This window comes from Trichoplusia ni, chromosome 10 (genome assembly GCF_003590095.1).
Source record: "Trichoplusia ni isolate ovarian cell line Hi5 chromosome 10, tn1, whole genome shotgun sequence".
NCBI classification, from domain to species: Eukaryota; Metazoa; Arthropoda; class Insecta; order Lepidoptera; family Noctuidae; genus Trichoplusia; species Trichoplusia ni.
Window position 1 is genome coordinate 6,323,830 of NC_039487.1, and position 25,040 is coordinate 6,348,869.

Consider the following 25,040-nt stretch of genomic DNA (forward strand, 5'->3'; position numbering starts at 1 on the left):
CTGCACGGATAGAAGAGTGGTTGAAGTCATCACGCCAAACCCACTGAGCGCGACACACGAACGGCATAAGCATTTATGTGATCCACGAATGCTTGTCCTGAGTCTGGATGTCTTTGTGCATATAACTTGAATGCTTGTGAAACTCCCGCGACACGAGGTATAAATTCCTTAATGCAGGAGTCGGTTAAAGAAATATCTCGATATCATCTCGATTGAGACATAACTCGATTCTATCTGAGTAGATAATACTATTGTTTAAAGGAATACTTGTGACAATAGTGATTGACCTAGTAAAAAAAGTAAACAAAAAATAACTTCAAAGGTGTTTCTTAATAACAGATGTACTTACAGATAAGATAACGTTTATTTGCACATAAAAACTGATGGCCTTGGGCCAGTGTGTTTTGTAAACGAAACATTATGCGGTTTCGAAGTCATAAGTACTGAACGACTCTTAAAATAGTCTCAAATATGAGGGCTTGCTTTGAAGCCTTTTGTCCGGGATGAAACGCTAATGACTTTAAACCACGCTGAGAGCACCTCGGCACGGGCGTGGGGATATGTCGGACTCTTGCTGACTAACATCTCCCCGGGCCCCTTCAACTGCTTGAACCAGAGCCACGGGATCGCTCGTGCATGCTCTGCGAGATTCTAGCTAGTTGCTAGCTGCTGGGAAAGCGGGATTGTCCGAAAGGTCCCTTACACAAAGGCAAAAGAAGAAACAGGTGATTTTGAGGCCGTAAAAGTCTGATATTCCCTTGAGACATTGGTCTCATCTGGGAAGAAAGGGCTTGCTTATGCTTTTTGAGGATTAACTGACTTCTAAAAGCCGATTGTTTGGTTTCCATAGGCTGTAATTGCTTTACTGGACTTTATTCGTTTTTATGCAAATCGGCAGCTATTACTGACCGGCTCCTATTGAAACACGCGGTGTGATTGTAAAATGTATTTTTGTCTTTGCAAGAAGTCATGCTGTTTCCATAATTTCCACCTTGACTAAACCTTGAAAAAACAATATCTTAACACGAAATCTTAACACTGTTTGACCTAGAAGGTAGGAACCGTACCCGCGACCCTTTTTGATGGCCTTACAATTTACATGCGTGTTGTAAAACAATAAAACTCTTTACGTAACACAAGTAAACACAGTTATTCGTAATCCAGTTAACATTGGCTTGAATAGGACTGTGTGTACATAATTACGACTGTATTTCTAAACGCGGAAGGTGGAAATTCGTTTGATTTTGTTTTTACAATAATGGGAGTGAGGGTCATATAAGGAAGATATAAAAAAAATTGTAGCCGAATTTAAGAAAACAAACCTTAATATCCTAGTTAAAAAAATGCTTACTCTCATACCCTTAATTATCTTGGCACATGAACAAAATGAAAAATATGGAACAGGTATTGAAAACCTTTTCTTTTATACAGTTGGTTAAATAAACATCAATTACCAAAAAAATCGATCTATTTCTAACTATTTGTATCGTTTAGATTTTTTATAGCTTCATGAGTTGCTGTCAAAAAGTCAATAATTGCCTAGTCCTATTAAGATCGCTAACCTATATTTAATTATTTTCAATCATAAAACAAAAAAAAAAATACCCAAGAATAAAAAATATAAATACGGTTATCATAAACTAGATGGCGTGCAAAATTGACTCGCGAAGGTCAAAACCAAAACAGTGGTTCCAGCTTCTATGCCTACGACGTTATCAATAATCGTATTGCGTACCTGTACCATGCGACCGTTTAAGTAAGAGTCATGTTATTGTATAAGCGAGATAGCACTATACACTGTTCTGAGCTGCGTCTTGCTTTGATATCGTCATCAGTCACTAGTTATAGCTCTCGTGGTACCTTGGTTAGTCAGTCTAAAAGAAATGGATTGTTATCAGCAATTATATTTATAGTTCAGTTTTATATTCGCTGGTTTTGTGTTCGGTTGTGTTATGCTGATAATGGAAACGGTAAGATTGATCATATTTTTGTCTGAATTTTAGATGTTGATGTTGTTAGTTTACTTATGGCGTTTCTTGCCGGTTCTTCTCCATAGGAATTACATTTTGGGACCGTGAACTTAAGGTCACAGTTGTAACGTTTTTCAGGCAGGGATGATTTTGAATGTAAAAATTTATTTCGTGGGTTAATATTATGAAAAGAAGATATGACTAGCGTTGTTTTTAGGCTTCTAAATATTTTCTTCTCAATTTGTTTTTTAATGTGATTGGCATACATATTGTGTGAAAGTCTTTGCAAAAAAGTACTTACTACCTATTTTTCATTCCTTTTTGCTTCACTATAAAATTCTTTCGTAAATCGTAACAAAATATGTGGTAACTAACTCCAATTATATATGAGTAATCTTAAAAACCATATATCTACTTACATAATCTATATACTAATATATAAAGCTGAAGAGTTTGTTTGTTTGTTTGAACGCGCTAATCTCAGGAACTACTGGTCCAATTTGAAAAAATATTTTTGTATTGAATAGACCATTCATCGAGGAAGGCTTTAGGCTATAAACCATCACGCTGCGACTAATAGGAGCAAAGATACAATGGAAAATGTGAAAAAAAAAAACAGGGCAGGTATAAATAATAACTTATATCTTCTAACCACGCGCACGAAGTTGCGGGCAACAGCTAGTATATACATATATTATTGTAGACTAGCTATAGTCCTGCACAATACAGGTCAGCTTTGTCCTACGACCTTCGTAACTCAAAGTACATTTATGTACATGTACACAAATACATACCTATACTAAATTAAATAATTTATTATTCATGAAGTTTTCAAACTGTTTTCAGTAAGAATCATATCAGTCATTTCTTGAGAGATTTTAAACGTGTGACCAAATGTCATAAGTAGGTTTAAAATTCTAGGTAATAGTTAATAGCTATCCATGGATAATTTTCATTTTTATTTATCCATACAAAACATAAAAAAACAAATCGCTACAAATCGCAATTGCCAGTAAGTAATTACAATACCAAACTAAGGCAGAGCTGCAGAGATACCAACAAAACCTTGTTTATTCTCCATAAACCTATTGTCTAGTTAGCCAAATATATAATTTTATCTTGTTACTTATAAATTCTTTCATAAACCTGTAATTAATAAACTTCGAAATATAAAATTAGTATATTTCGCACTACAAATTCAGGGACAATGTCTTGTTTATAATTAACAAATATATATTTACATACCTACATATATGTATAGACAGAGAAAAAATGTGTTTATTTGCATGTTTGCGAAACTTATTATGAACAGATTTTACCATATTCACATTCCTACTTGTATAATATAATTGTAAAAGAAATTTTCTATTTTAATTTCTAACACAAACGATTATTTTTTTGTCATTAATATTAACATTGCCAATTGAAGTTTTCACTTTCTCCGTCATGGGTATTCAATTATGTTGTCAGTTGCATGACTCATATGGGCTTTTGTAACCATGTTTTGATTAGATTATACGAATCTATAAAGGTAATCCCATGGTCTTCAAATAAAAGCGAATGAGCAAAACTTGATTATTTTCTTAAGTTCCAACAAATGACAGCTGTTTCACGGTAAATGAAAAAAATAATCAGATGAGAGATGATGAGAGCCGAATATCTGAGGTAAAAAATATACAAACGATATGAGAACCTTCATTTTTAACTCGTTTGAAAATTTGACAGTGCGAATCATTACTGTAACCTAAAACATTTTTATTATTTACTTTTAAGTATCACCATTAATATAATTGACACCAAGTTATTGCCCCACACTTATTCGTGATGTATTTGATACTCAAATAAACTGCAGTAACGCGATATCCAGCGGTTTCCTTTTAACTAAGTAAACAGAGTCAAGGATGGCCGACTATAAATAACTGCAATGTTTATTTATTACCCCTCTACAACATGGTGTTAAAATTGCGGGGAACTCTTTAGCATTCATATCGGATTAGGTGAGAAAGCTTTCAAACGGTAAGTGATGGAAAGGCGCGATGTTTTCACACGTGATTCATTGCTTAGCAGAGATAATTACCTATTATAAATGATTCAATTAATATTTTACCCGCAAGTCCTACTACTATTTCAGCATTATGGTATTTGTCCAAAAAAGAATCTGCTTACAGACAAATTTTCAAAAAATATTGCTCACGTATTTTTTCTTTTAACTTTTAAACAAAGAATGAAGTTGATACAGTACATACAGATCGCGTGTGACGTCACTTACCAGTACGCTTTTTACTAGAAAGTGATGTTGCTATCCCCACTACGATACATTTCATCATCTTGAGTGTTTTTAATCTTCATAACTTTTTAATGATGTCATAAAATGAAAAATAAGTATTCGTTATTTTTGAGAAACCTGTCTGGCCAAATACACTATTACATAACAGTTTTTTAAGTACGTTTGCTAAATAAACAACCTTAATATTCTATTTAAAAAAGAAAACAACACAAATCAAAGCATTATCGCTATACATTGCTAAACCAAACTTAATTGACAAAAAGGATAAACAAAAAAAACTGTCTTGATAAATTAAAACATAGGGAACCCATTATCTAAAAGTGGATGACTCCTGGACAATCAAGGCGGTTACGACTATGATAAATAAAGTGTTATACAGAATGAAACTGAGTCGACAACAATTATGATCCGTTTGTTTATAAGAGGTTATCATTTCGCAAGCCGTTGATATAAGATGATGATTCTGAGCGGTACCAATACGTTTCGAGTGCCTACAGCCCATAAGTACTTATACACGTCACTTAAATATCTACACACGAGCACGATATGACATAAATATGTTCCATCTTTAAATACATACATAATTCTACTGAAAGTTTGTATGTGTCACTATATTGATATGATATGAACTCCTCCTCAACGGCTGAACCGATTTCAATGTTGTTTTTTTGCATGCATTCATTCATCTAATTGTCATTGGCTGCATGGTTAGCCGAGTGGTTGAGGATACTACACCAGGTGCACTGAGTGTGACGTATCGTGGGTTCGATCCGTTCGTAGGATAACTATTTGTGTGATACTCGAATGGTTGTTCAGGTCTGGGTGTCTGGGTCACTTGAATTGTTGTGAACCCCGCGATATAAAAATTAAAGTAATAAAATAAAGCTCCCTGATGAATTGCCAACATTTGAATAAAACCAAAACACTGGACGAGTCAATTCTAAGTAAATTCAACTCTTTTCGCTCAAACACAGACCTATGCTAAATAAATATACTGAAAAGGTCATCTATTTACCTGTCTCCACTGAGTTTATAACCCTCTGTGGTAACCTTAATTAATTACCTTTTAAATTTTCTATTTAATTACAACACGATGACAACATTTTTGAGTCACAATGGTCATTTAACTTTTCACTAAGTATATTTTGCAAGCTTTGTTCGAACAATACAAATAAATATTCTATCAAAGTAGGTCAAAATAACTGTAGTATTCGTAGACTTATTAACCTAAAATGTTATTTTTACAAAAGAGCTGTCTCTAAAGTCTTTTATATTTTTCTAGACAAAAGTTTAATAACCGATGTCAAATATAATAATATAATATAATGTTGGACAATATTCCCTCAACGCCATCTAGTCCCAAATTAAGCAGAGCTTGTGTTATGAGTACTAGACAACTGATAAACATACTTATATAGTTCTAAATACATACATGTCAAATGCTAGGGTTCAACTAAGTCTCCATTGTCAGAACTACACGCAAATAGTAATGATCTGAGTATACTATGCACTACACCAGATTCTGATCGAATTCTTAGTTTATGACATATTGTATCCTGCCGGGGCTGCGGGCTTGTCCGAAAGGGTTGCCTAGCCCCGGTGCACCAAGAGCAAAGGAAGGGACATTTGTGGGTTTTGGTCAGTAGGAGTCCGACACTGCCTTCCTCTCAACTCAAAGCGAAAGGAGACATTTGATTTTGTCCGATGAAAAAAAAAAGTTTCATATTATTTTATTTACTTCACGCTTAACGTCCAAAAATGATGATTATCTTCTACACCATTTTTCTGCTTCTACACGAAATACCACGAAAAAATTAACTAACCATTCGTAAGTAAATTGAGGGTTAACCAGAAATGAGAATCGAGATTACTTCCATGTTGTGTTGCCCTTCACAACAGGATGTTACCCCTCCTTCACTTTTACGAGCTTTTCTGATTACCTTTGTCATCAGGCGGGAGTGGGTCTTGATATATAAAACAGAGTTATTACTAGACTGTATGTATAGGATGCTAGAAACTGCTAAAAAACACTTTTTAAGTTTATATCTGAAATCACATAATACTACATATGGTGACCTAACTAAAATGTAAAATTTCGATTAAAATATTTTCCCCAATAGGTTTCTGATGTAAAGAGCCCATACGTAATCCCAGGGTATCCCAGTTCTATTTATCAATATAAAAAAAAACTAACGAATAAATATAGTCTTGTATGACCATGACCATGAACCGAAAATCACACAAAAAACCGCTCCCATCTGCGTAACGTGTGCGCGACCGTTACAAATAAACATAATGTATGCAAAAACAGCGATTTACATAACATACCACAACAACACGATAATACAATTATGTAATTAGCAATAACAATCATCATTGTTACAGTTCAATATCATTTATAAAAAAAGAAACTGTTTTACCGACTGAGAAAGTCGTTTCAAGATGGCCGTTTCGCGCGCTTTTCCCGCGCCCCAGTTTTTCTGGTATTATACTGTTATAGTAATGGGAGTAAGTTTCTTATGATCGTATTGTTTTCAAATTGATAATGGATCATTTAATTTTACTTTCGAATTAATGATAAATGACAGATTTTCTTATATTGTCAGTTTCTAAACGACTAGATATTAGTGGCTGTCCATCAGTCATTTTCTTGTCTAACCATATCAGCAATTTCATCAAAGTAAGTTTATTTAATTTATCCACATTCTTCTTGCTCTAGAAATGCGTGAACATTATTATAACAACCAATAAAAACCGTCGTTTCACGGAACTGCATTCTGTGCTTAATTGTAAAACGCATAAAACTCAAATTAGAAATACTTTCGGGAAACCCATTATCCTAATCTCGATCCGTGTTTTGACTGAACGAACACATAAATCGACTGGAAACCACAATATTTTGGAGAATTTTCTATTTAAAGCGAGTCACGTCAATTCATGTTGCACGCTTATTCTAATCTGTCGTGATTCGTGCGACTTCAGGACTGTATGTTGTATTATCTGCACATCTTTTATCACTTTCCATTTGGTGTAAAAACATAATTATATACAGATCGTTGGTAGCGAGGGGACGGCCACCTTCTATTTTCGGTATCACATTTTCAGTTTCAGTCCGTCCCGCGTACGGCGCGCCGGTCGCTCCCCAGCGCCATTTTAACAAACCGCGAATTTCTACAATACCTATTCTCTATTACCCAGACATAGACTCAAATAAAAAAAAATGACGGTCGATACAACTCCAACATCAGTTTCTGGTATCAATATTAAAGTGAGTTAAAATTTTTGTGTGAAAGAATTTGCACATGCAAGCGTAGGGTATATTTTAAGTACGGAACTTAGTTAGTCTGTGTGTGATATTCATAGGACGTTAAGCTAAGCGTCTAGAATTCGTAATGAAGTTCCTTTTGTATGTGCCCATAAATATTCCGTTATTCCTCTATGCATAAATGCGGGCGAGCCAACATTTCCTGATGGTTTTTTAACACGCCCCTCACAAGCGTTTTTACTGCATTGTTAACTTACTTACAGACGCACAACTCGCATTGATTATATGTTTACTACAATCTTTTCTTTTCGAAATCCTTTGTTTCAATTGCGAGGAATTATGGAATCTAGTATGGTCATCTTATTCCCTGTTCTTATCCCATTTGTGATTAGGCTTAATGATATACAAATTTCATCTCTAATTTCTAGCTTAAATATAAATTGATAGGTCTACTAGCAAATAATCTCTTATCCTACTCGCTATAGCTTAGTTCAATGATCTTTTGTAATTTCTGCTGGTCTCAAAATTCGCCAGACAGCCGTTCACCGTTTCATTTCACAGTCATCAGCCTATACAGTCGAAACTAAATATGTAGGAATAACTTTCCTGTTTATAAACATAACCCACATAAAGATAAATATATCTTGGCTATCTTTCAACGCTGATAATAGTATTTTACAGAGAAAATGAAAGTTTTTATATTCTTCGTAATGCTGACACTTTTGAAGTCGTGTGGTGTGCCAATGATTGAATCTGTCCTCCTTGTTCACAGAGCTCTCAGAATCGTCTGCTTATCAAGAATGGGAAGATCGTCAATGATGATGGAATGGAAGACCTCGATGTGTACATCGAAGATGGAATTATCAAGTAAGTAGTGTTTAACGAACAGCTTTGAAAGAAACAATGGATTCACCTAGTTCAAAAGCCATAATGCGTATACACACACCTTTGAAAAACATGATACAATAGGTATACATACTTTTTGATGGAACTCATTTCTTTGATGTCGATGAAGAATAAATGTTAGACCCAAAATTATTAGTGGCGTGCATCAAGAACATTAACAGGTAAGTAAGCTTTTGCCATGAAATAAAACTAAAACTTTGGTGGAACTACGGAATTAGTAATGCGATATCAAATTATATAAAGTAAAGTTAATAGCACATCGAATCGAGAATGTGAATTTATGAAAGTATACTTCAACGATATATTAATTTTAGAAAATAAACTAAATCCGAAATCTTTGCGTACAGAACTTACCCGTTCTTCATGCCAGGGAAAAACGATTTTGCCAATAGGACAAAACAGGATCACATTATTTACATACGCGAATATTGTACACATATATAAAATATATACAGAGTACATTATTATACAGGACCTAGGTATATTCCCTGAAGAAATCCACTGAAGCTTTCCAATTTATCTTGCCAATTTCCTCTGGCAATCTTTCCCGTTTGATGCTAAATTCTGAACGAAATTTTATCTTTATACAAAAATAGGTAAGAATACCACACACAGCCCTTTGCTCCCATTTTCTTAGTATAGTCAAATACATTTCAATTCCCTTTATTGCATAGTAAAGTTTCCTCCGTAACGAATCGCTTCGTTAGATGTGAATGGTGCTTTAAAACTGATAGTTTCCAGGCTTACATCCTATGGGCGACCTATTTTCCAAAATTAACTATAAGCTTATAGAAAATAATCATCGGATGCGCAGGGATTTAGGAGATTTTAACACGGATGACTTTCCCTGTTTCCGTATTTATGTTGAATCCTCTTGTTTTGATGAAAACCTTGAGACTTCAAGGTACTCAATAAAATTTGCGTCATTACCTACTACTCCTGTACGAATTGACCGTAACCAGAAATCACAATACATACAAATTGAATGGTCGCATCGGAAATTGATTTTTCTGTATAGTTTGGCATTGGCTGTCGTACTTCTTCTGTATACGCATAATATTTGACCATTACCACAGTAAATACAAGTAAGTCCTCCATGCAATAAGGGCTTGTTTGCTATATCAGTAAATTCACACATAACTCCATTTCTCTTCATGAATCCAATTCGTCTGGCAAGCTGATTGCGTATCCCCCTAAGATTCAGTATCGATCTATGGGGTGTCTATGGGGGCTGTAACTACGCGATCTTTCAGACGTCTACACCAGTTACGTTAGCTGTACATGTAGAATAATGTGAAAAGACAAATGATGTAGGACAGACTGCTTTGAGGAACTTTTAGTACGCATTTGAAGTCATGTGTTGCATTCAAAGTGTGAAATGAAAACCGTTAGGTTAAGTGGGCATGACAATAAAGATACATAACTTGTACTATCTCATATGATATCATTGGCACATGAACCTTGGTTCAATATCCAATTGTTTAGTGTCATGACTTGAATCAGTGAATTGCCTTAGCCCAGCAGTGACCCAGGCTAGTAATAATTATAATGACTTGAATCATTAGATGGCTACCTGTTTATAGACAATCGGAAGAAAAACTAAATACAGTTCAACTTATTAATCACAACAATAATTCAATTATAGTCATTTTTGACTGGAATTTATTAGTCAATATGGCTAGAAAGGCTACCACACCATCCATTTACCAAAACCTTTGTCGTCTTTATTATGAGCTTAAGAAGACCTTATAATTTTAATAGGTCTGCATTCTGCGTAAAATCTAAGGTTAATCAGTACTTAAAATAGAAGGTAATTAAATAAACACATGCTATAGGAAGCATGCGACGTCGTTTTAAGTAAAAGTGGTATACGTAATCACGATCAGATTATTTTTCACTTTCCTTACATCGGTAGAACTTGTTTGCCTCACGCGAACCCGTTCCAAGAATATTGACGTTTAATCATTTATTTATGGTACACTGAGAGCGATTTGGTTTTTCAGCCATTATCCGATAAGTTACTTTACTTGCTATGTTGATGTCTAGGAATGGGGTCAGCATATTAAAAAAAAAACAACGTCAGTCGCAATAAGTAATTTAATCCTTGTGTCGTGGGGTTTAAAAATCTTCACAAGGTATCCTTTTTAACCCTTGTGGAAGCAATATAAACGGTACGTAGTGGCGTACTACGTACCGTTTAGATGACTTCTCGCTTCTACGGAATCAATGAAACTTAATCACTGGCTCGCGAAATAGGCCAAGATTGCTATTAATTTCTTCAAAACTTATAAGCTCTACAAAAAAATCTCTACAAAAATATTTGAAAATAAAGACGGGAGAAACTATTACTGTCAAAAAATCAGATCTACTACAGACTTAAGACCAAGATGATCATTACATTCAAGCTGTATCTTGAAATTTTGCTTAAACAAGACGTTTCCTTAGTTACGCAAGATAACACTATTTATTTTTCTCTTATCACTTTGATAGTGTTATAATAACCGTTTTTAGTTTATGTATGTACGTTTTCGCTCTGACATCTGACCTTCATGTTAAATCATCAACTTAGCGACGATAAGAAAGCTAAATTATAGCAAGTTAGCCCTCAGGGCAATAATGATATGCATGGCAACATAAGGCTCGTAAATATTGTTTTCTTAAACAATACGACTCCTGCAGTAAGGAATTTAAGTTTCATAAAATTAAAACGAAATCTAAAAACGGAGAGTATGTATATCAAAACAATCAGCACTAGATTGCAATTTGGACTTTGGGTTTTCTTTGGGTTTTTGAGCAGATAAGGGTTAATCTTAAAGGACGTAAATTTATAACCCTTTCTAAGCACAGATTTGAAGGCTTCTATCCATTTTCCTTGACCAGAATCGTCTTAACCGTGTGCAGCAAGACTCAAAGTGGAAACCAGGAAGTAAACTATTTCAAAATGTCATTACCATAAACAAAAGTTTTATGACCGTGACCCTTAAATGTCAACACGATATGAAACTGTCAAGGTCGCGTCGTAACCTGAAAGTTAGTCTCACGATAACCGATTAGGAAAGCAATTTAATCTATTTTTGTTTTGTTCGTATCCTAAAATACATCCTATTATGAATAGTTTAAGGTGGAAAATCATTGTTGGAGAAAAATGCTTAATTATAGGGTGGTAAAATAAATATGAAGTATTTTGGTGTGGTAAATACTTTTCGAAAGTGTTTTTCGAAGTAATTAAAGTTTTCAGGCCTTGAACCAATGCCCTGAACCGTTTCTGTTTGTTTACAATGATTCCTAAATACCTGTTATGATTAGCACATTGTATAGATACACAGTATACATATCGTTTCAACTCAATCAAATTTTCTAAAAAGTGTTGCTAATAAATAAACATTACAACTATGATTTAATCAAAAACAGAACACTAAACAGTAAGATAAAAGACCAAATACAGTTTTTCACAAAAAAGAAATCCAAATCTTATCTTTTCATAAGCCATAACATAAAGGCCTCCGTCACATAAGAAAGTTTAACTTAAAACATCCCAACAAACACATCCACCTCACATTTCTCCTTACATAACGAACGAGTAAACAAACGTACGTTGACTTCACGTCATGCGCCGGCGCATTCAAAGTGATGTGTTCCGATAACTTGATCATTACTGCTATGTTTTTATCTTGTATTGCTTTTATTGACATTGAACTGATAGCACGCACTGAGTACTGATTGGTAAGTGCTGAATAAGTATGAAGAGAAAACTCTGAGAAAATCGAGGTTAGTAATCATTGGGTATACTATGTGCGAACTTGCTACGATTTTCTTTAAAAAAAAACTAGTATTAAGGAATTTAATCCTTGTGTTTCGAGGAAACGTTTCACATTCACACAAACACACATTTCACACAAATGTTTGTCCTACGCGGGGTTTAAACCACCGGCACTTCGCACACATTGGGTTTGTCGTGGTGACCTATACGGCATGGCTATGCATGAAGTCCTGCAGGTGTCTCTCAAACCAAAAGCTTCCTTCACGAGACTAAAAATTAGACATGATAGTAGAAAGGCAGAAGTGTTTCATTTCTTGATATCTTTTGTTAAAATTCAGTTCTAACACTATTATAAGGTCAAGGTCCGCTCAAAATCATCGTGCAAACGTTTGTTAGCACGTTGATTCATACGCTTAACATTCGCGTAAACCTAAGAAACCACTACGTTGAATTACATTCGCAAAGAGGTATTTCTAAGATATATCTCTTGACAAGGCCGGTCGCGATGTGGTCAGGATGAATGACTGTTTGTAATTGAGAAGGGGAGTGAGGGACCCTCCGTGACTTGTAGTACTCCAATCTAATTGAATGCCATTTGAATGCTGAACAAGTGAACAACATGTTAGTGTATGGAACAAATACAGTAACAACTAAGGTCGATATTTACTAATAGAAACTGGTTAAGGCCAAGTCAGAATGTGACTAGGTTAAATGCAGAAACGCTAAAGAAAATAAATGAATTGTGTAGCAATCATTGGTCATGATACAGCTTTTTGACAGACGTACTGACAGCGTTGACTCAGGAATAGGGTTCCGTTTTTAATATTTTTGTACGGAGACCAAAACTAAAGTGTAGTAGAATAGTTCCACTTTGATCTGTCATTTATAAACTTGGTTAGATTATGGTCTTCTACCACAAATTTTGAGCGTACTTCTTTTCAATGCTTGTGCTTTTGTCGTTTTATTAACCTATTGTATCATCTAAGGTTATGGAGTATCATCCATCAAAATTATGACTTAAAAGAAAGCAGAAACTTACAGTCTCACCGCAATTTGACTCATCTCATTCACACCTACGACGTGTCCAAACGGGGTCAGCAGAACTGTTTTACAAGTGCCCACTTAGACATTATCTATGGTTAAACAATGCGTTTCCTACACGACATATGTTGTACCGCCCCAGTTTCGTGACTCTGACGGAAAACGGTTCCACATACAGACAGACATCATAATGTACTTGGATGTTATGGTGCCCTGGTAACTTACTTTACAGGCTTTCTCAATGTGATGTTTAGAAGGTACCAACCTACCAAGGTCAATTCTAAGCAATTTGTTCTTTCTCAACCAGATGACATTTCGGAGAAAGTTTTCCGAAAATATGGTCTTCATTGTACTCCAATAAAATTGTTTTTAGTAGATGGAGAGAAAATGTTATTTATGTAAAAGAATGATTAACACTCTTTGAACTCAAGCGCATTTGTCGGAATACCCGAATGGATTTTTATAGTAAGCCTAAAACTAGACTAGACTTGATTATGAAACTAATGACTAACTTCAAAGCGCGCGGTTAATATGTAATTTCTTAACTGGTTAGATAATATTTATTTCTCTCACTCAAATTATTTCAAGTCTTTGTATTAATTCGCTTATTATATTTGCAATTTACTCTTAATTTCCCTTAAAATACGCCACGTAGATCTAACAAAACGAAAGTGCAGAAGTACCCTCAATGTTTACATTGCAACACTAAACCAGTGCATTTACAAGGCATAATAGACAAGGCATCGTAATGTAGACATTATATAGGGCTAGACAATTGTTCTCTATGATCATATTACAATAAACATCACTTTACGCTCCTGTTTACCGGTCCGTGTACAGTCACGAACAAAACTGTTTGCAAAACATTCAGAAAGTGTATTTTTAATTGGATTAATGTAGAGGATAAAGAACTATCATGTATTAGTACTTTTAAATAAGCTCTGGCTAAGCCATAACTGAACTAGTTGATCGATCACAGGTTAAGCTATGTTTGATACGGTCCGTCCTTGGATGGGTAACTATCTATATCATAACGAGTTCCTTTGTTTTGGAAGGCCCATTAAATTGTGGGACCCGGCTCCTGTTTACACATCTTTGACTTCGTTACGCCAGAAGTGTAATAACTCGTCTAACCAAGGGGTATCTTGTTGCCCAGGTAACTGGGTTGAGGAGGTCAGATAGGCAGTCGCTCCTTGTAAAACACTACCTCCAACGAACCCAACGATACGACCCCAACAGAGAGGGGAAAGGGTAGTCTGATGAAGTTTTGACGTTTATAAATTAAAGTTTCAATTTGAAATAAATAATTACATTTTACACATGACTGTAGTGGGACAGAGTTACAAACTGTTTGAGGGGTTCGAGAAAAACTGGGTCTAATGCACTTGACCACATTACTTTGTAGGTTAAGTGGTATCTGCGATAGATCTGAGCCTGTACCAAGAACTCTCAGATAACTTCATTCGTGGAAGCGAAACAGCTCCTTCCAATGAGAATAGCGGCGTCCCTTTCCATCACCAGCTAGCAGATCTAAAGTAAAGCGGCTTATGGGCTTCACCACATGTATCAGCACCGTATCGCAGTTGCTGATGCTTCTATCCTTTTCTATCACTCGGAACAGTAGTTCAATAGAGCGAGAAAGAGAAAAGCTTTAAAGCTACGTGCGGTTTTGCTCCTGTTCGGATGTGGTCAAGTTTATACTGAGACGCCGAGACTTATCTGTATACATACTTACTTGCTTTTAGATATAAGTACAGGCTACATCAAAATATTTGACGATTAATATTGTATTGAAGTTTTATAAGATTTGGACAATATTTTTAACAACGGCAATAAATTTATAAGTCAAATCAATGCGAGTTCTTATAAAACCATAAAATTATGAAACAACAAAAGCGGCCGAATATCAAAACGATAAATATAATCTATCAATTTATTAGTGCTTCAAAAGAATATTAAAAACAAACACTTAAAAATGCCAAATATAAGACAGCAAACAACGCATGATTAAAAAATAATTGAAAAAAAAAAAAGGCAAAGAACACTGCATTCAGCTTTTGATTCAGTGGCACAGCACTAGTATAAAGACCTCAGTAACCTTACTAATTGGAGCGCTCAGGTGTTTGACCCAGCACTATTGTATTATGTCAGTGAGAATGCAATGACAATACGCTATACAGCCAGTGCGTTTTCTAACGTATAAAAAGTCACGCGAACATTTATTATAATTGCAGTTTTATTATCTGTGATGCGTTCATTGTGTAAATTATTCGTGTTTTTGTTGTTTTTCTCATGATTGTTTAATATGATTATGTAAGATATTTTCACAAACGTTGCAATTACGATCAATATTAGTTTATTGACGTGTGCAAGACGCAAATAGATGATTAATGCAGTAGGCGTTGCCAGTCAAATAAGAACAAATCCTTTAATAACTTTCGAGACATAATTCAAATTGGATATCGCTTTTGAGAACGTGCCAGAATTACTGAGAATACATAAAATTAGGAGAAGTAAGTGTCTCAAGTGTCATAATCTGAGTTGGACTGTAAATCAATTCTCCTGTCTTTACATGTTAAATGCAGTTGAAGTTATAGAAGCCATGAACCCATGCCTGTACCTCTATTTCTGAGTGCGTCGGCAGTTACACTAATATATCTACATTTTTCTAGCTAACCAATCCCACTGTTGGGTTAAAGTCTCCCCCAAGACCTTGAATAATTCTCCATCAAGAGCCACCTGATACCTGTCCTCATGGGGTGCGTTTTAATCTGATAATGAACCTGAAAAATGGCCATTAGTGTTTCTATTTTCTTTAATGGATAGATATAGCATACTTAGTCAATCATCATCATTCCCCTGCCCTTATCCCAATTATTTTATTGGGGGTCGGCGCAACATATCTTCTTCTTCCATACCTTTCTATCGGACTTCATCTCACAAGAAACATTTAGTCAATCAATTTCAAGGAAATGCTATTCAATACGCATCAATAGTTCCTAAGACTAAATCGACCAAACAAACAAACAGACTCCGTGTGACATTAGTACCCACAGATTGGTATGGTGGTATCGCACATGCTACACGCTTCTGCTGTTACGAATCAAAGATTTCATAATGAACATCATGCGTTTATGAGTACTGAGGCGGGAAATTGGACTAATTCTCTTAGTAACGCATAGATGAACAGCTAATACACACAAACAATCTTATATTCATCTTACTATAGACTAGGCGCTGCGAGGAATATCATGCGTGTGCATACATTGCCGAGCTGAGCCGCTTTGGTATCAAATGTGTTAACCCATCGCCGGCAATGTATTGTAACCTGCACGTATCTTCCGCATATCGACTTTAACATGCGACCCACGTACTTTCCATTTTTACGTATATTTGACCTACATTTGTATCGTAAAATTATAAATATCCAATTTCCCGTGTTCCATGGTATGCCATGGTACTCGTACTATGATCGGTTTTCGGGGCATGCCAATGTATGCCAAAAAGGCATAATAGTATCGTGACTGAGTTTGCGTGATAGTATTACGTCAATTTGAAGAATTTATGCGCACGCACTCTTGAATACTCTTAGAAATTCAAATTATTTGACAGTAGACTGAGAATTTTTGATGTTTCTTTCCGTGATATTATAGAGCGAGTAAATCTTAAAAATAGTTTTCTATTAGTATCTGGAGAAAAATCTTTGGTTTATTTTCGGATTGCTTGTAACACATTTCTATGATGGAACTATTGAAATAGACGTCAGATACAGAACTAGCGGTAATTAAGTCAAGTAGTCTGTTCTAGTCCGAAGCAAATCCTAATCGATTTAGACTGACAGGTTTTATCGAACTGCGATTTCTGTATAGTATTTTTATTTCACTTTATCTGTATTTATAAAATAAAATGATCGATGTCTACTAAGTTAGTCGGTATTTTCCCGGACAATATATGTTGACACATGATATTTTTATGGGTATTTTTTTTTTGTATTTCCTTAGATGGGCAATCCTACAAAGTCAAAAATCTGTAAACGTTACCTCGCATATCAGTACGAGTATAGACAAGGCATGCATTCCAATTTTTTTTTTAATAGGCAACTGCTGAACCCTTTTTTAACGTTACAAAAACATAAACATACTAAAAACAGCATCTCGTATCGCCTCAACAAAATACAACGCCATACAAAATGAAATTCAATGTTATGGATTTATTAATTATCGATGATAATCATTTACATAGCCATATTTTCTCCTGAATGACATTAGACCTACCGAGGTGTTATGAAAATCTAATGGATTTAAGCACGCATATGCAAACATGCAAACATGTTCCATATGAAATAACAGGTATCATGTCATAGATCAATCAATCAAAGAGTAACTCTCAATGAAAAGAATTATTTATTCATAGCCACCAGTAAGTCACACTTATATTATTATGAATGAGAATGATGTGTGTGTGTATGTTGCTTACATCTTCACTCTCAAGCGGCTGGGTCGATTTCAACAAAATTGACAAAACTTCAAATAAACCGGATAGTGACTCAACTTTCAATATTTAACAACAGACAAAGGGAGAGATTAAACATAAAAAAAAATTGAAAATACATTATTTAATAGCTTTTTATATACGCGATATGGAGCATATCAAAACAATTTTCTTTAAATCTAGTCGTTACAGCGATCTAAACTGCTAGCGGCAAACAAGGCTCTTTACAAAACGCAGTCATATTCGCAATCATTTCTTAGATTGACAACAATTGTACCCGTATCTTCCTTGTATATTTCGCCATATTTGTGTTTATCAGAATGTTATAATCATGATATCCTTTCCTCAACTATGTTGGGGTCGGCTTGAAGTCTAACCAAACCCACTGTGCGCAACGTGTCGCGGGTTCGATCCCTGCGTGGGACTAGCGTTTGTGTGATCCACGAATGCTTGCCCTGAGTCTGGATGCCTTTGTGCATGTGACTTGAAAAATTGTGAAACCCATTGCGGCACAGGAATTACATTCCTTACAGTTGGAGTTTTCTTTTTTAATGTAAAGGTATCCTGGAATAAAAATTCATTATCTAAAATTACGATCAATCAGACTTTACAAGAGTGCCACTTGCAGCCGGAGGCAACACCGGGCTAGTGATGATGAAGTTCTCTCATCTATTCATTTACGTCTATAACTAACAATAACATATTCGATTCTCTATAATGATATATTAGAATACATCTAACGACTATCACACAATCCCAAAACAGCTTGCAGCTACCGATCATAAATTATTCCAGTTTCACGCTTGTCACTCAATAGGATTCATTTAATAGTTCCGTGAAAGTCCATAAGCGGCCTAATTTTATTAGGATCATAAAATAATAGATATTAAAACGGGAAATGCATCGATTTCAAATAGAAAAGCCATGTGGGCGTAAGTAAAAGCCATCAAAAGCCGATTCCGTAACTCGGTCGCAATCTGTTCACGATGTATTTATAGATTGTTTACATAGCGATGCCATTAGTATTTGTTTTATTGTTGACATACTGTACCTCCGACTTCGTCCGTGAGGAATTTAACAAAAATTACGTTATTTATCTAAAAAAAAAGTTTTTTTTGTAACACGTAGCCTAAGTTCCTCCTTATTACATCAGGTACCTGCCAATACAAGTCCCATCAAAATCGGTCTAACCATTTCAGAGACAGGCACAAATGATATTTTGGTGTATGTACCGGGTTATTGTAAATAATTCATATGCATGTAATAAAAAACGGCTATATAAATATTACAAACATGCACTCTTATTTTATGTATACATAAAGATGTATACCTACCTATGTTGTGGTAGTAGCTAGCTAGCAGACGTGGTCAAATTACCAATGTGACGGGATGTTGGTCTAGTGGTTAGTGACCCTGACTGCTATACCGCAGGTCGTGGGTTCGATTCCCGCCCAGGACAAATGTTGTGTGACGAGCATAATCATTTGTTCTGGTGTCTGGGTGTAATTTATCTATAATATGTATGTATTTAGAAATATATAAGTAAGTTTATCAGTTGTCTGGTTACCATAACACAAGCTCTGCTTAGCTTGGGACCAGATAACCGTGTGTGAGTTGTCCCATGATATGATATGATGATGATTAATGTGAATTTGCAAATGTTCAAAATTATATGTGCTTGGTTAATTATTTTAAGACACTCCCAAGAGTCTTGCGAGCCCACCGCCACGTCAGCTCATGATTAAGGACTCCGGTGGGGTCCTAAACCAAGCAATCCCGGTAAATACTAATGGGTATAAAGTAGTACCCGAATAAACTTCACGATGTATTAGCTCCTGCATTTAGAGATATAAACTTGTCATGTTTACGGAGTGATGTAATTCTCGTTTGACGATGCAAGATGAGAAATCCCACTTGAGACCATGTAGGTTTTGTTACAAATTATATAACGTTAGATTTCTATTTATTGGTCTTGAGCTGTTGATTCATGTAGGTTTGTTGATCATTGTTGGTTGGCATTTGTTTTTAAAAACATCCATGTGCTGTGCCTATTGTAAAAATATTTGATAAAGCTTATCGGTAAATTATTATAACTAAAATTTTTAGCTAATGAGATTGTGTTTAAAATTTTTGTTTAAAAAAAAAAAACAAAAAAGACGGGAGCGATTTGTAATAATATATCTACAGTAATATAATACCAGCTTATAATTTCCCCGGGCCTTTTTCCATATATAGGGATAGTTTATGAATTGTTGAACGTCACGCTCTCGCTGCGGGTTGGCGATTAGGAAAGCTGGACTAAAATATCCAAAGAACAGGTTTTTGGAAATATTAATCCAGGTTTCCTCGCAACGTTTTTCCTAAAAAATGCGCATTTGTTATTTGTCTGCCCTAGGATCTAACCTGAAATACGTGCTTTTAAAATCCATACATAGGATAGCAAAGCCACCACGACTTGATTTTAAATAGACCGGTTATATCTCCGCGACTTCGTCCACGTGGTTAGAATTTTCCCCGTCTTTTCCACATTTTCCATTATATCTTCGCTTCTATTAGTCGCAGCGTGATGTTATATAGCCTATAGCCTTCCTTGATAAATGGTCTATTCAGTGGCGTGCAGTCCATAGAGACAAAAAGACACTGCCTACCCTGAGAAATTCAGATATTATAGGTACATAATTACTATCCATAAAATAAAAAATATTCGTAAAACACGTATCAGCGCCATCTATCTATTACACGTTGTAACATAATCTATCAAGGGAAGATTATCAATATTTCAAAATTAGTACACTTTTTTGCCGAAGTGCGCCACCGCTGGCACCGTTTTCCCGTTGGAAAGACACTTCAACTCGATGTCTCAGTGACGTAGGTACTTTAAGCATGTGTGCGTGTGACAGACTCGTAGTCATGACAATGTGTCTATGTCTGTTTTCCTATACATATTTGTCACACAATGTCAAAATAGTCTGCGTTTTGTTAGTGTGTGTGATAAAATAGACACTGCCTTTGCACGACAAAGACAGCGGATGACATGAGCGGTTATCTGTGGTTATGTTTTGACAGTGATTATCGTAGAGTGAGCCGCAATATTTTTCGATGCATTTTTGTTTTCATTTGTCATAATTCTTTTCTGGGTCGTTGGTTTTTAAGTTATTTGATGTAAGTCGATAAAAGAGTGAAAAATTGATTAATAATTGTGAACTTTCAAACGGCGTGTGCTCATAACACAAAAAGTGCGATTTTAAAACTATTTTTCTGTGATAAAAACAAGTGTTTGAAATAGATAAAACTACGCAAGACATCTAATAAATTAAGAAAGGTGAGTCAATCGTTCAAAACAATACGTAGAAAACATAATGATTTAAATCTAACGAGTTGCTCGTAGATACAGAGAAATCGCTTGTTCTGTTTCCCTGTCCATTTATTTTAAACTATACTTAGATTTACTTCACTTATCTAAACTTATTTACAAAAAAATACAGAAATATATCTATTTAGTACCTTTGACACGATTTATTGGTAAGATTCCCGCTTGGTACCTACTTCAACGAAAAGGTTATTTTCGTGTTTACGTACGTGGTTACTTTATTACGATAGGTATGTTGTCAATAGAAGAAAGTTTAAAGAAATGTATACGTTATTGACTACCTGCGATTCAATGATAAATGATCTGACGAAAAGATAGCTGTAAAAGTTTAATATTCAAATACGTTGGCTAGGTACACTAGGTAGGTAACTACAAAGTTTACCGCACAACATATTAAATCCGGCTAACCTTCTGTCCGTTTGTCTTTCGGCTGTAGGCATGAACGTTGATAGTTATTTAGACAGTAAACAGTTTCATAGATCACCGAGAAATCGAGGTTAAGCATCATTTGTTACGGTCGTGAATTTGATGGGTAACCTTTTTTTACATTTTGTACCAACTGTCAGAGTCGCGAATCAGAATCGCACTTGGGCGTTTCTTTTTGCCTACCCTGACTAAAATATCTGTGCACGCCACTGGGTCTATTCAACACAAAAAGATTTTTTCAAATCCAACCAGTAGTTCCTGAGATTAGCGTTCAAACAAACAAACAAACTCTTCAGCTTTATATATTAGTATAGAAGAAAACATCAAGAACTCATCTAAATATGGTTTTTCAAATGTTCCCCCATTGTATCTCAGAATGCTCCAAAAAAATTTTTCTCAATTACAGACAAAAAATCTCTTCTATCCAGCTTTAAAATCTATCATCCAGTCTAGCCTGCAGAATTAGATCCTACGATAAGATCTTGCTGTGATACACAGTTAGCCTGCCAAGTCGCTTGATTTATACATCCCATGTCGCAGACATACTGCAGACTAATGCAGATAATACGTGCCTTGCCGTGGTGGAAAAATAGGGGAAAATAGCTCGTAAAGTATCTGCTGTAATCGTGTGAGAGAGATGGAGCTATACGCAGTGTATAGTGCCGTCTCGCTTACACCGCTGCAGTGGTGTTGGTTCTAGAGCTAGTGCAGGCAGTTTGCAGTGATAAAACTCTGTAATATGAAAAGTTTGTTGTGGTGAAAATTGAAAGCTTTCTGCTGAATAATGGTTGATAGTTTTTGAGATAATGCTTTACGTTAATAACTAAGTTTAACATTTTATACAATCATTTGATGATATGAACAATATTTTATAGGAATACATCTATTAATGTGTCTGACAAAGGAGAAAGCGAGTGTCAACACAAATAAAATTAAAAGTCTAGACAGATAACGGAAACTGCAAAGTTCATATCTAACTATTTATGATCTCTAAACCAATGATTGTTTCCATAAGACGATTACCTCATTCATACTGTCGGACTGGCGTACATCAATTAAAATAATCATGAACTACTATGATTAATGATTCAAGAGGATTATTTTACTATTATGTGCCATCATTAGCGCTGTATACAAGGACACTCAAATAAAACAATATTAATAATGACGATGCATGCTGATATATAAAAAAGTACACTTGATATGTTCGGTCCGTTAATGGGTGACCATTGTGTCATAGCGTCTACCTCCTGTTTCGCAAGGCACGTTAAATTTGTGGTTTCCCCTACAACCAGTCTAAGGGGGTTCGTGTTGCCCTGGTAACTGAGCTGAGGAGGTCAGGCGGTCCTTATTAAACTCTGGTACTGTACTGCTCGGTGACCCCAACACAGGGGAATATTGGGAATAGGTTAGAATGGGATGGGTGGTAATTATCTAAAAAACTTTATAATGACAAGAACTAGACGGACACACATTTAAAAGTTATATTACAAGTTAAACCAAGACCATCGCAAAAATCTACACGAAAAAAAACTACGCCAACATTATTGATGAACTTTCAATTGCCATAATAAATATACTGCGTAGCTACACAAATATGGTTGACAGGGACAAATTTAACTGAACATGAACAATAATAGATCGTCAAGACATATGCGGGTGCGCATGCGCATCCATCAACGAAATATTATGGTGCCATCATTTATCCAAGGCTTACTCTATAGGACGTCTGAGTCATTCGTCTGTTAGTACTTTACTGATCACGATTATCTTTTTCTTGAAGTTTTTGTAATGTGCTATTGATTAGGTTGAAGAAACTTTATAAAGGCCTCTGGTTCAATTTAAGATGATAATTTTAAGAGTGTACCGTCTTTACGTACGGACGAAAAACGAGAATACACCTTACATGCTATACAAGATAAAAAGAAGTTACAGGGTTCTTGTGCTTCCTTAATTACAGGTGACCACATCATGCCTAATAAGGCTTGTGAGCTTAAATAAAGAAAAAAACGTGGTAACACATACAAAAGATGACAATTAAGATAAAAATTGAATTAAAAACAAACATTAGAAATTAAAAAAATAGTAATAATATATATATATATATATATATTCAACGAATAAGAACATACAGTCGTACATCGCAAAGTACATAAGACAAATGAAAGTTTTTTAATTGCCATAAAATTAAGGTATATATATATATATATATATATATATATATATATATATATATATATATATATATATATATATATATATATATATATATATATATATATATATATATACTGTTGATATGATACGTAAGGAGGTACGTCAATAAGTCAATCAAAAAGTATAAGAGTTTTATAGTTTTTCTTCCTTTTGAAACAATGCAAATGTACATTTTCATGACGTTAAAAACGTGTTTATGCATGTTTGGTACGTTGAAGAACTTTTTTGGGACACGCTCGCTACTCATGCTCGTTATGCAACTCCTGTAAGCCAAGATCTACAATGAAAACTAAAGAATACAAAAATAGTAAAGTCGCCATACACTATCTAACAGCGTAAGACATATTATAGTGCACAACCGAGTCCGCCATCACAGGTGCACTCTCCACCCGTAACCCCTTACTCTTACTCTGCTTATAGTAAAATCGGACAGCAATGCAACACGACCTGAGAGAGATCAGTTTCAGAATCCACATTTATACATCCTTCCGAACCAACGAAGCTATGAAATTTATGTCTCAAACACACCCAACATGCAAAAAGTCGGTGCATGTCATCCAACTCAAGACCCTTGATTTTTCCGTCCTGCAGTCTTACCACTAAGTCTAGTGGTAACAGAATTATTCAATGAATCCCATACTTAAGCTCCCCTTTCCCGTTCCCATCCAATATTCTTATTCCGTTCATCCTTTCTACCCGTTTTAACACTCAATACATCACTTTTATAACCTGTCACATCATCCATCTCTTTTATCGTGAGTATAAAAAGCAAAACCCCAAAATAAAAGCTTCGTTCATTAAATGTATTCTTATATTTTTGTTAGTTTATTGATATGAGTAGTCTGTGTAATACTATGAGTAATTCTTATGGGGTGCATATCTTTAGCGGTGTGCTTGGTGACGTCAGACATCTACCGGGTTAGCTCAATATCAGGATAGTCTTTTGGGAGTAAAGGTCCTAGCCTAGTGATATGCATTCCGAGTGTGGTGTTCTGTTTAAATTATGATGGTCGACTTGCTGGTAATCGGCTGGTAATCATTCTAAGGAGTTTAATATGGTTGGTCTACAATACAGTTTCTGCTCCAATGCTGGTGAAAGAATGATATTTTGGAAACGCGTAGTTAGTCTTCTTAAAGTTTCTAAAGAGACGAAAAAAGGCTTACCTAAAATAAAAACTATTTTTTATTTTGATTTGGAGTAACCTTGATATCTACCACGGACTAGAAGAGAAAGGAGTAGAATATGATATATTATGTTTTCTAGGTTCACCACATTTGACACCGTTATAAAGAATACCTACTCACAT

At 35.2% G+C, this 25,040-nt stretch overlaps 1 protein-coding gene across 3 annotated transcripts in view; it reads left to right on the forward strand.

The window, feature by feature from the left end:
- The window catches only part of LOC113497922 (dihydropyrimidinase), a 62,632-nt gene that overhangs the window by 18,256 nt on the left and 19,336 nt on the right, over positions 1 to 25,040 (forward strand). The window contains exons 1-2 of one of the 3 annotated variants that reach the window (XM_026877729.1): positions 1,885 to 1,970; positions 8,295 to 8,389. In XM_026877729.1, the coding sequence (XP_026733530.1) occupies positions 1,953 to 1,970; positions 8,295 to 8,389 (113 nt within the window). In that variant the 5' untranslated portion in view covers positions 1,885 to 1,952. Of the gene's footprint in view, positions 1 to 1,884; positions 1,971 to 7,364; positions 7,526 to 8,294; positions 8,390 to 25,040 lie in introns of those variants that run through there. The other 2 variants (XM_026877727.1, XM_026877728.1) reach the window with 2 other exon arrangements.